Source organism: Chenopodium album, chromosome 7 (assembly GCF_948465745.1).
Source record: "Chenopodium album chromosome 7, dcCheAlbu1.1, whole genome shotgun sequence".
Lineage (NCBI taxonomy): Eukaryota > Viridiplantae > Streptophyta > Magnoliopsida > Caryophyllales > Amaranthaceae > Chenopodium > Chenopodium album.
The window spans coordinates 67,122,649-67,133,089 of NC_137840.1; the positions used below are offsets into that span (position 1 = coordinate 67,122,649).

The 10,441-nt window shown below is 35.9% G+C and overlaps 2 protein-coding genes across 3 annotated transcripts; one reads left to right on the forward strand and one right to left on the reverse strand.

The window, feature by feature from the left end:
• The first annotated feature begins 465 nt into the window (after window positions 1–465).
• On the forward strand, window positions 466–4,360 carry LOC145638142 (2,3-bisphosphoglycerate-dependent phosphoglycerate mutase 1-like). The gene is made up of 9 exons (XM_081689104.1): window positions 466–667; window positions 1,639–1,919; window positions 2,126–2,349; window positions 2,835–2,953; window positions 3,035–3,191; window positions 3,268–3,369; window positions 3,447–3,566; window positions 3,774–3,834; window positions 3,943–4,360. Exons 2-8 carry the CDS (start codon window positions 1,640–1,642, stop codon window positions 3,813–3,815), a joined length of 1,044 nt encoding a protein of 347 aa, XP_081545230.1. The 5' UTR covers window positions 466–667; window position 1,639; the 3' UTR covers window positions 3,816–3,834; window positions 3,943–4,360.
• A 368-nt stretch (window positions 4,361–4,728) lies between these two features.
• On the reverse strand, window positions 4,729–8,211 carry LOC145639241 (uncharacterized). 2 transcript variants are annotated; one of them, XM_081690423.1, is made up of 7 exons: window positions 7,984–8,211; window positions 7,143–7,219; window positions 6,846–7,022; window positions 6,568–6,666; window positions 5,835–6,077; window positions 5,126–5,597; window positions 4,729–4,958 (listed from the first exon to the last, which is right to left on the reverse strand). In XM_081690423.1, exons 2-6 carry the CDS (start codon window positions 7,215–7,217, stop codon window positions 5,169–5,171), a joined length of 1,023 nt encoding a protein of 340 aa, XP_081546549.1. In that variant the 5' UTR covers window positions 7,218–7,219; window positions 7,984–8,211; the 3' UTR covers window positions 4,729–4,958; window positions 5,126–5,168. The 2 variants fall into 2 exon arrangements, with proteins under 2 accessions (XP_081546549.1, XP_081546548.1); XM_081690422.1 differs by having other exon boundaries at window positions 4,729–4,961.
• Between the last annotated feature and the right edge of the window lie 2,230 nt (window positions 8,212–10,441).

The following is a 10,441-nucleotide window of genomic DNA, read 5'->3' on the forward strand; positions in this document are numbered from 1 at the left end:
CATTACATGCATGATGCATTTTCTTGTGTATATAATATTGGCCAATATGCCTTTAAAAAATAATATTGACAATTATTAACCTGAATACACTTTTAATTTCAAAAAGTTACTTTATCTACAAACTATACAGGTCTATTAACGCACAGTTTTCACCATTAATACTATCAATTACTCATTACCAATCTCATCTTATAAATTAATTTTCATAACACAATTTTCATAAAAAAGTCAAATATAGCAATACATACGAGTACAATATACAAGAAATATAATCGCGTAAGCCTTGTAAAGTCGAGCCATCATAGGCATATTACAAAGGGTAATAGAGCATATACTCGTGCCAATTAGCCCACTTTCACCTTCTTCCGTCCACTCCAATAGTCTAAGACAAATAAACCCAAAAAAACTTGTCAAAATCTACAACAACCTTGTAAATTTCAGGTGACTATATATATAAAGTATAAACTCCCAGTTGCTATCATTTTATTTCCCATAATAATCAAAATTAACACATTTTTTTCTTTCAGTCTGCCAAATTCGAAACCCCGCGATTTCACTTCTCTTCGTCAACGTTCTCTCTCCTACCAACCTTCACAACTCAACCAATTTTAATCCCTCATTTTTCTCTCGGTTTCATCGAATATTCGAGCTACTTTCCTTCATTTTCGTAAGATCTCTCTCTTTTTCACTCTTTTTTTCTCGATTTTTTTCATCATTTTTGCTTTATTTTATTTTATTATTCATTTAAATTTCTGGGATACTACCCATTTCTATCTTGTTTACAAGAAATCGATCTTTGAACTTTAATTTGTAAGTTTGATTAATTGGGTTGTTGGGTTTTTAAGTTTTGATTTCTGGGTTGCAAAATGTTGAAGTAGATGTACTGCCATTTGTTTGATTTAGTTGTCGCATTACTAGTTCAAATTACGATATCAGCGTGACGATTAATTTCAGACAGAGGGTATAGTTCTTGGTATTTGTGTTTTATCTGAAATGTAAGTTATGACATGTTTTTGGTTGGTGACGTATTATGCCCATAAATTATATTTGAGTGTTTGTTTTGAAATGTGACATTGTGACTAATCTTGATCATTCTTGTAATAATTGTTGCTTGCAATTTGATTTTATTTGAAGTATAAGTATGAATGTTGTAAACATTATTTTTTGCGTTGAAATCTTGTTATGTGGAAATCTTTCGTAAATTTGCTGTATTAATATGTTGTAATTTACTGAATATGTTAATCTTGGAGTAGAATGAACGGATGTGATATGCATAATCTTGTTATATTGAAATCTTGAGTAATAATGCTGAAAATAGATGTAATTTCATTGTGGACTGACTGAATTCGAAAATCTTGGAGTAGAATGAACTAATGTGATGTGCAACAGTGCAAGTATGCAATTGTTTTATCCTGTTATGCTGCTCTGCTTTTGATTTTTGTTATGAACATTATGTGTGCTTTTTACTTTGTTAGATTAATTGTTTGTGTCTAAATCATATGTGCGTAATCAAATGTTCGCGTTGTTGTATGGCTGAATGTTATTGATTGTGCAATGTGCTATTCTTGAATAGCTTACTTGCTACAATTTGCGTTCAAAATGGGCAATAATATGAAGTGTTTTATGTAAAATATACAGAATGGCTTCTATGGTGTTAAGACAAACTATTGGCATCGTCCAATCTGCTGGTCCTAGCTGTAGTTATGGGCCTTCTAGCTGCCATCATGATTCCCACTATGCATCAGTGAAGTTTCTACCAAAGGTTAACAAGTTTAGTCTTGGACATTCAGCAATCGACAGCTTCAGCTCCATTCAGAAGCGTTCAGGTGTAATTCAGGCCTCAACATCTCAAGTCTCGGCTATGGATACCATTTCATCACCATCAGATGACCTCACCAATGACAAATCCAAGAAACCAAGTAAGCTGTTTAGTTTTTTGTCGGTTTTGCCTTAGGAAGTTATGGTTGGTAACATTCTGAAAAATTCGTTAGTTCTGCTGCATACATGATCAGATGGCTGAATACATTGACTTTCATTGTTGTGTGATACTTTCCTTTTTGTTTGTTTTTGGAGAATGATTTGTATCTGTAGTAGCTTCTAAGTTGTTTTTGAATTTCACTGACAGGTGAGGCATCTCTTATACTGATAAGACACGGTGAATCTATGTGGAATGAGAAAAATCTTTTCACTGGCTGTGTTGATGTGCCATTAACGACGAAAGGTGTTGAGGAAGCAATTGAGGCTGGCAAGAGGATCAGCAATATACCTGTCGATATGATTTTTACATCTGCTCTGATTCGTGCTCAGATGACCGCCATGCTTGCCATGACACAGCATCGACGCAGGAAGGTAATGTCCTGTGTGATTTGATTTTATATGGTTGTTGTGTTGTGGATACATTGGGATTTTTTACTTTTTATTGTTAGATCTCATGATCATTTAAATGATTGAGGTGAGCCCCAAATTTTTCATGAACCTCTTGGAGTGCTGGAAGCTTAACTTACTTGGGTAATTGAGATTCTTGAATTCTAGACAATCCATTGCTAGGTTTAGAACCTTGAGTGGAAGAGCTGAGAAATAAGTAGTTAATACAGCTTCAAATTTTTTGTAAATTTGACCAAAACATTTTCAAGACCAAATGAAAAGGCTCAAAACTTCCTTTGTTTAATAAATAGAATATGATTATGAACTGTTATGGCCAAAGGCGGCCTTTGAGTCTTGCTAGAGCTTCTGGGGACTGCCTCCATATCTACTCTCTGGATTTTATTTTATGCCTGTGAAGCTTTCATGTCAATACCCACCTTCACCTTATGCATAACTACTCTCTCCTTCAGGTGCCCATCATCATGCATAATGAGAGTGAACAAGCTAAGCAGTGGAGTGAGGTTTATAGCGAGGAGACAATAAGCCAGTCAATTTCAGTTGTCACAGCATGGCAATTGAATGAAAGAATGTAAAGCCTCTGGTTCTTTTTGGCTCTTGTCTTCATTAATTGTTTCAATGTGTTACATGTAAAATGTATGTGCTTTTCCAGGTATGGAGAGCTTCAAGGACTCAATAAACAAGAGACTGCCGATAGATATGGGAAAGAGAAAGTTCATGAGTGGCGTCGTAGTTATGACATACCTCCACCAAATGGAGAGAGTCTGGAAATGTGTGCTGAAAGAGCAGTCGCTTATTTCAAAGAAAATGTATTGGTTTCTCCCTTGATACTATTTTGCTGGAAATGATTTTAGCAATCAACTGATCATGAAATGCAACTTGCAGATAGAACCCCAACTCCAAGCTGGAAAAAATATAATGATTGCTGCTCATGGAAATTCACTAAGATCTATTATCATGTACCTTGACGCACTAACATCTCAAGAGGTGCGTGTGTTTTTTACTCAAAAGGTTTTTAATGGTTTCTTGTGTTTCTCTTTTAATCACTTAGCCATTTGGTCCAGGTTATCAGCCTTGAACTATCTACTGGAATTCCCCTGCTTTACATTTTCAAAGAAGGAAAGTTCATGAGAAGAGGAAGCCCTGTAGGACCCACTGAGGCAGGAGTCTATGCATACACAAAAGTATGCTATATTGCTATTCTTCTTTGTTTGGCATTTTGGTTCTCTTGGCTGGTTTCAGCTACATTCTTCTTGACATGAAGTTGTGTTAAGTCAAATAAATGCAGCCGCACTTTGATTACAACTTGCAAGCGCTTGAAATGTGATTATTTGAATCTTTCATATCATATGCCTTGTTCTGTGACTAACGTATATGATTTTCTGCTGCAGAGATTAGCTGTTTACAGGCAGAAGTTGGATGAAATGCTCTGATTAAAGATTTCATTTTTAGGCAAGTCTTGAACCCCTGGCTCTCTGCTGAAAAATTATTTTAAACACAGTCCTGATCTGTTTCGCGGTCTCAGTCCTGATTAGCTCTGGTGTCATATGTTTCGTGTAGGTCTTTGCATCTGGTAATCATCAATCACACAACTGGCTGGACGTGAAGAAAAATTGAAAGTGCAGAAACAAAAAAGTGGATATATTGACAGGAACTTAGATTGGAAGATCTTATAGCTGGTTTTTTCAGCTACTTTTTTTAGTTTGTTAGGCTTCAGTTTTAGGGTTATATGCCAGTATGGCGCTTGTGATGGTTTGCAACGAACTATAACATACGTAGTATACTTTTATTGTTTTGTAATTGTAAAATTTGTTAGTGATGCTTTGACAACCATGTTATAGCTACATTCTCAAGCTTACAGCTTGCTTCCTTATGCTTTTGTGCTGCTTATGCCGACTACGTTACATGGTAATGACATTAAGTTTTTGAACGTTGTAATTGGCATAGAATATATCCTGTGCTACCTTTGTTTATTCTACGTTGAGCAACTAACTACCTGTTAACCAATTAAACAATTTTAAAGCTATTTTTATTTAATTGAATTCTCAATACTAGTATACTATAGGGTTGTGAGAAGGTTACATAGTCATATGATGCAACCGTTGTATTAGAAAATACAGTGTTAACCAATTTTATCAAAGTATCTATGACTTGTCAATATCTAACGTCCCCGTCAAAAAAAAAAAAAAAAAAAAATCTAACGTCTACTTTTTCATAGAGATTATACGAGAGACCACTTAACTATTCGAGATGTGTCCAGGTGATTACGAAGTCCTAATTAGAGTTGAGGTACAAAGGAAAACTTACTATTAATTGAATGTTAAAACATCTTTGTGAGAACTAAAATGAGCAATGTTGAACTTTATTGACTGAGGAAAAATCACTGTTATTTGAATACAGTTTCAAAGGATTATTTTACATGTAAAAGCCATAAGAAAAGTTTGGCATATAGAGTAAATCAGAATAGTTGCATTCTTCATTTGTGGTATGACAAGATGGTTGTGGCAACACCCGGTTCTGAAATCGACGGTCATTTCCTCTCTTCCCCAGTTGTATCTCTGAAATTGAGGTGCATACTGCTTCACATTGTAAAAAAATTAACATGTCAAGGATCAACATGAATTCCATCAGAGCTGTTTTTCTGTTGATGAGGGCAGCAAAACTTGAATTGCATATTTGCATACATGATTCTGAAGAAAGGATTATTTGCAAGAATTTGGTCTACATTGTTAGTACATCATACCAAGAGATTAATTGGACTCAGTCTTAGCCTCTTAGCTTTCATATCAAGCTTTCATATGTTCAGGATCTTCAAGGCTCATGTTAGCCACTGACAAATCAGCATCTGGGGTGGACGATTGGGAATCCTCAGCGGTTGATGAAGATGGAGTACACCTACCATCATTTTCCGAGTCTTCCTCCTCGGTTGGATCATTGTTATGTGACTCTGAGCTCTCATGAACAAGACCATCACGACTGGGGGAAACAGATGCATCATTTCCTTCCTCCCAGTAAGAGCGCTTTTTTTCATCATCCTCTTTCATTCTTTGAGCGTACTTTTGAATATCAAAACCTTCTGAACTATTCCCCCCAAATGCAGATTCAAGCTGGTCCATGTCAAAAAGTTCCTCCATGATCTTCTTGGAATTTTCGTCATCAGCATAAACAAACTTCACCTTCTTCCGAGTCTTAGGCTCCAAAAAAGGTTTGACTAACTGGAATGAAATAGAGGCACGGTTGCATTATTCAAAATATCTCCATCTAAGCTGGACTTTAAGTCTAAAAAGTATAGATGTATATTCTTGCACAAAATGTCGGCTTCATCAAAGTAAGAAAGGAAAAGCAATTACAGGGGTTTGAGCCATTTGAAGTACTCCAGAAAACATGACATGCAGAAATAAGCAACAAGATTTGTCCAGGAAGGATTACTGCTATCAGAAAGGAAGGAATACCTTGTAAAATTGTTCGAAAAACTTAGGAGGATTATACAAAACAGCAACACCCAATCTTTCTGGATAATGGTTTTGTAGTACATGAGCAGTTTCTTTTGCTGATTTGACAGAAATATTTGTTAGATTGAAATTCCAAAAATCAACCAGCCAAACCATCTGCTCTTGATTAGGTGGTAAGTTTAGGATGGCATTTTCCATGCAATATACTAAGTATTTTATTTGTCCTGATACAGACTTTGTGTTCTGCAACAAAAACACCCAAATCAACGAGTTGTTAACAAGGAGGCGAGTATATAAAACAAAATGATACCTCTCAAACAGAGAGTGAAAGAACATGGATTACATGCCACAAAAGAACAAAAACACTAAAATCAAGCAGTCTTAACAAAGCTCAGCGAATGCCCATAGATATTCTTCTTTTATAATTTTCATTACCCCTTATTACAACCATTCATTATCTTTTTCATTACCACTAGGATATTAGCATGCATATCCACAAAGGATATTCCATCTGCAAGCTTAATATGATCCCTTAATTTATTACCTAACATCAGATGAGCCTGCAGGAAATAAACAAGCAGAAAAAACAACAGCTCCAACATGAAAACAAGCCCATTTATGACCTTACAAGGACCACCAAACACATAATACACACATCCACCATACCCTACATGATCTACATTCATATAAAAAAAATATCATCTCATATTTCTCATCAACAAGAAAATGATACCTGACAACTAGGACGCATGACCAGGACAGGTCTCCCTTCCTTATCAACCGAAGTTGATCTGTAAACTTTGCCCGAATCAGCTTCACAAGCAACATCTTCCTAAATCAATGAAAATAACATATAAAGCTTCAAGTTACAATCAATTTTCAACATTTATAAACATTAAAAGTACAGAGCATAGAACACAAATACCCAGCAAATTTGTTTAGTCACAAGTTACAACCAGTTGTTAATATTTTTGGACAAAACAAGTACAGACCAGAAGAGCACACACATACCCAGCAAATATGTTCAGGCTTGTATTCTAATCTCCATTTCAAAGAATCTTTCAACATCTTTGTGGCCTTTTTAACATTCCAATTCCGTGCTCGCAAGTATCTTGAAATTAATTCATCAGAGCAAAACTTAGACAGCTTTTCAGGGATTGGACTTATTGCCGCCCTAACCTCACCAATCTGCAAATACTCAACGCGATTAAAACCCATATATAACAATGTCAGAAGGGTTGTGTTAGCTCCCCTGGCAAAATCAATTGAATTAACACGAGTCTACGAGCTTATGATGCTGGAAAATACCTTCTTTAGCTGTTCTTCATGTGGCAAAGATTGTTCATGGGCATTAGAAGCAGTCTTCTTCAAATTTGTACTCATCACTATTCAATGGACAAAAACAATCAACAAATTAGGTATACATGTGTTATAAATATCATCATTCCACTTAAGAAAACTATAAAAATACAACATCTGTGACATACTAGAGTAAATTCAAAGCGTATTAGAGGTATTGGGATAATGTTAATGACGTAGAAATACAACCATTTAAATTTTGGTCATTTCATGAAAATAAGATACTATATGTTTATGGATAGTGATCAAAGCAAAGCTGAGAGCTGATTACCCTAATAAAACAAGAAATAAAAACCATTCAAAATCTTTGGTACGTATCTTGCAGATTTTATCCGATTATATTTCATATAAGCCAAAATCACAGTCTAATACATCCCTATTGATCAAATTTGATATGATCAAATTATAATATTATAATTTTCTTCCATTTTTGAAGGGTTGACTGAATTTAAGTTAAAATGGCAACCAATAACCCAAAAATCAAAAAATAAATTATAATAAAATAAACCCAGATTAATCCAATAACCCTTTGATCAAATTCAAATTTAAATTCAAAATCAATTTCACAATCCAAAATCAGCAATGAAACAGGCAATCATACAAACAGTCAACAACCCCACAATCAAAGGTTTGACCAACAAGAAAATCTGATTAACATAATCATCATAATTCAATTATCCAAAGTGGGTGGTGTAAAAACATGTAAAATAAACATAATCAAGCCAAACAAAGAAAAACAGAAAATAACATAAAATGGGCATTAATTAAAAACAAAGAATAAGAAGTAAACCTTATGAAAATCGTTTGTTGTTGGCAGAGACTTGAGTGTAAAAGCTAGAAAGAAGGAGAAAAATGGTGTGAGGGAGAAGAAGAAGGGCTGGGTTTCATGTGATATGTTGAGAAATTGTAGTAATATTGAGAATTAAGGACACATGAATTTTGAATTAGAGTTATTGGTGATTTTGTTGTTGGACTAGTCTCTCTAACTTTTTTCTATTTGTCCATTTTTGTTTTGGTTTTGGGTTGTGGCCCTTTTTCTTAGTCAACCGTACACGTTCGTATCTTGGATGCCTTCATTTATTTTTACTAGAAAGAGGAAAAATCGAAATGGTCGACATTAGCTAGTTTAGGTGGTAAAGTTTGAGATAATTAGAGCAGGTTTTAACGATTTAGTTAATTACACTTTGTACCACTTAGGGTCTGTTCTCATTGACTGAACTGAACTGAAATGAATATTTTATAAGAGAAAGAAATTAGGAGCTGAACTGAATGCCCTTAAACTTTGTATTATATGGATTTTGGTTATATTCATAGGGAATTGGGATAGATTTTATATCGAAAAGTATTAATTAAATATACATTTTTAAAACCACCACAATTTCAAAAATCTAAGGAAAAATTCACATTTACTACCAGCAAAAGCACCCTATGTCACATTGGCTACCCGTTTAAAAAAATATTTTATTTTACTACCACCTAAAATCACATAATTATAATTTCACTGCCACTTAAAAAATTATTAAAAAAATTAAAAAATAAAATAAAACAAAGTAACCCAGCCACCCTATCCACCTCGGTTGCCGCCCCCTCCCCCCTATCGGCGGTCGGCGCCGGCGCGAACCTACCCCCTCCTTTCCCCCACCCTACGCAGCCAACCTCCACCGGAAACCACCTTTTTCCCCTGCCCCGATCCCCACCGAAAACCACCTTTTTTCCCCTCTCTCCACCAGAATCGGCCCTTCCCCGTAATTGCTCCATCGAAATCGACCCCCCCTTCCCTTACCCTTTTCGGCCATCCCAAACCCTAAACCACCACCCCAAAACCACCACAAGCGAAACCCTAAAATTCGTTTAGGGTGGTTTGGGGCTGGTGGTTTAGAATTATGGATGGCCGAAAGGGAAGGGAATGGGGTCGATTTCGGTGTGGGGAATAGGGAGGGGGGCGATTTCCGGTGTGGGAAAGGGAAAGGGAGTGGCTTCCGGTACAGGGTAGGGGTCGGGGCAGCAACAACGGGAAAAAGGAGGGGGGTTGTCTGCGTAGGTGGGGGAAAGGAAGGGAGTGGGGTCGCGCCGGCAGGGGGGAGGGGTGCAGTTGAGGGGATGGGTGGCAGTGAAGTGGAGCGGTGGCTGCAAGGTGGTTACACCCAACTAGCCGTTGTTGTGGGCTCCTCAAACAGAAACAGTAACGGGGTTAGTCACTGGTAGTTATTTCTATAGTTAGGGAATTATGGTGGTAGTAATATAAAATAATTTTTTTTTAACAGGTAGTATATCTGATACGTGGTGCTTTTGCTGGTAGTAAATGTGAATTTTTCCCAAAATCTAACTTGAAATAAAAAAAATTGATGCCCACAAATGGATTATGTCAAAAACTTCCGTTTATGAACTCACTTCTTTAGTTCTTTTGGTCATGTTTAGTCATTAGCTTAGAGCTTGTTTTGATTTATTGAACTAATTGGAGCTGAGTTGAATTGAATAGAGCTGAAATGAATTCTTTATGAGAGAGGGAAACTATGAACTGAACTGAACTGAATCGAACTGATTGGAGCTCAACTGAACCGAATTAAACTGAATTGAACGAAATTAAGCTGAAGAGAACAGACCCTTAGTAGCTGATTGATATACGAGTAGTTGATTTGACTAAATTGTTATAAATAATGGGCTGTATAAAAGTGTTTGGTAAATATTAAATGCTAACTTTGTTCTATTTTAGATTATCATTTGGATCTTGTAAACAACTTAAAACCATCTTATTGTTTATTTTCATAATAATATCAAACTTTTTATAATTTTCTCACTTAGAATTAGAGATATTTTGACAAAGGTATATAAAAGAAACATGTCAACTAAAAAAGAACAAAATAGTTTTACCCCTTTATTCTTGAATATCTAACACGCTATGCTAAGCATATAGAGTAATTTTCTAAGTCATAACTATATATCTACAATTCTACATTGTCCTTGCCTCTCATCCAATTGGTCAGCAACCGAACATTCAAGGTCATAGCTAAATTTTCTAAACCCATAAGGCATAATTAAAAACAACCCGACTTGAAAATAACATGAACTGATTCCCTACCCATCCAACCGTTGGTCTTATTGCAAAGTTGGCATTGAGATGAGCTGGCCCGAAGCCCGACACTACCGCGTGACCCAACACGAAAAAAGCACGACACAACACGGTATTATACGTGTGGGCCACCTTTATTTTGTGAGATGCAGGAAAAGGCACTGCATGACAAAACATG

What these genes read in the sequence shown, in the direction of transcription:
- LOC145638142 (XM_081689104.1), top strand. Translation starts at nt 1,640, where the DNA reads ATGGCTTCTATGGTGTTAAGACAAACTATTGGCATCGTCCAATCTGCT. An exon ending in CACAGCATCGACGCAGGAAG is followed by an intron (nt 2,350 to 2,834) that starts GTAATGTCCTGT and finishes TCTCTCCTTCAG; the next exon opens with GTGCCCATCATCATGCATAA. An exon ending in TCGCTTATTTCAAAGAAAAT is followed by an intron (nt 3,192 to 3,267) that starts GTATTGGTTTCT and finishes TGCAACTTGCAG; the next exon opens with ATAGAACCCCAACTCCAAGC.
- LOC145639241 (XM_081690423.1), bottom strand. Translation starts at nt 7,217, where the DNA reads ATGAGTACAAATTTGAAGAAGACTGCTTCTAATGCCCATGAACAATCT. An exon ending in ATGAAGAACAGCTAAAGAAG is followed by an intron (nt 7,023 to 7,142) that starts GTATTTTCCAGC and finishes GAGTATTTGCAG; the next exon opens with ATTGGTGAGGTTAGGGCGGC. An exon ending in TTTTCGAACAATTTTACAAG is followed by an intron (nt 5,598 to 5,834) that starts GTATTCCTTCCT and finishes ATTTCATTCCAG; the next exon opens with TTAGTCAAACCTTTTTTGGA.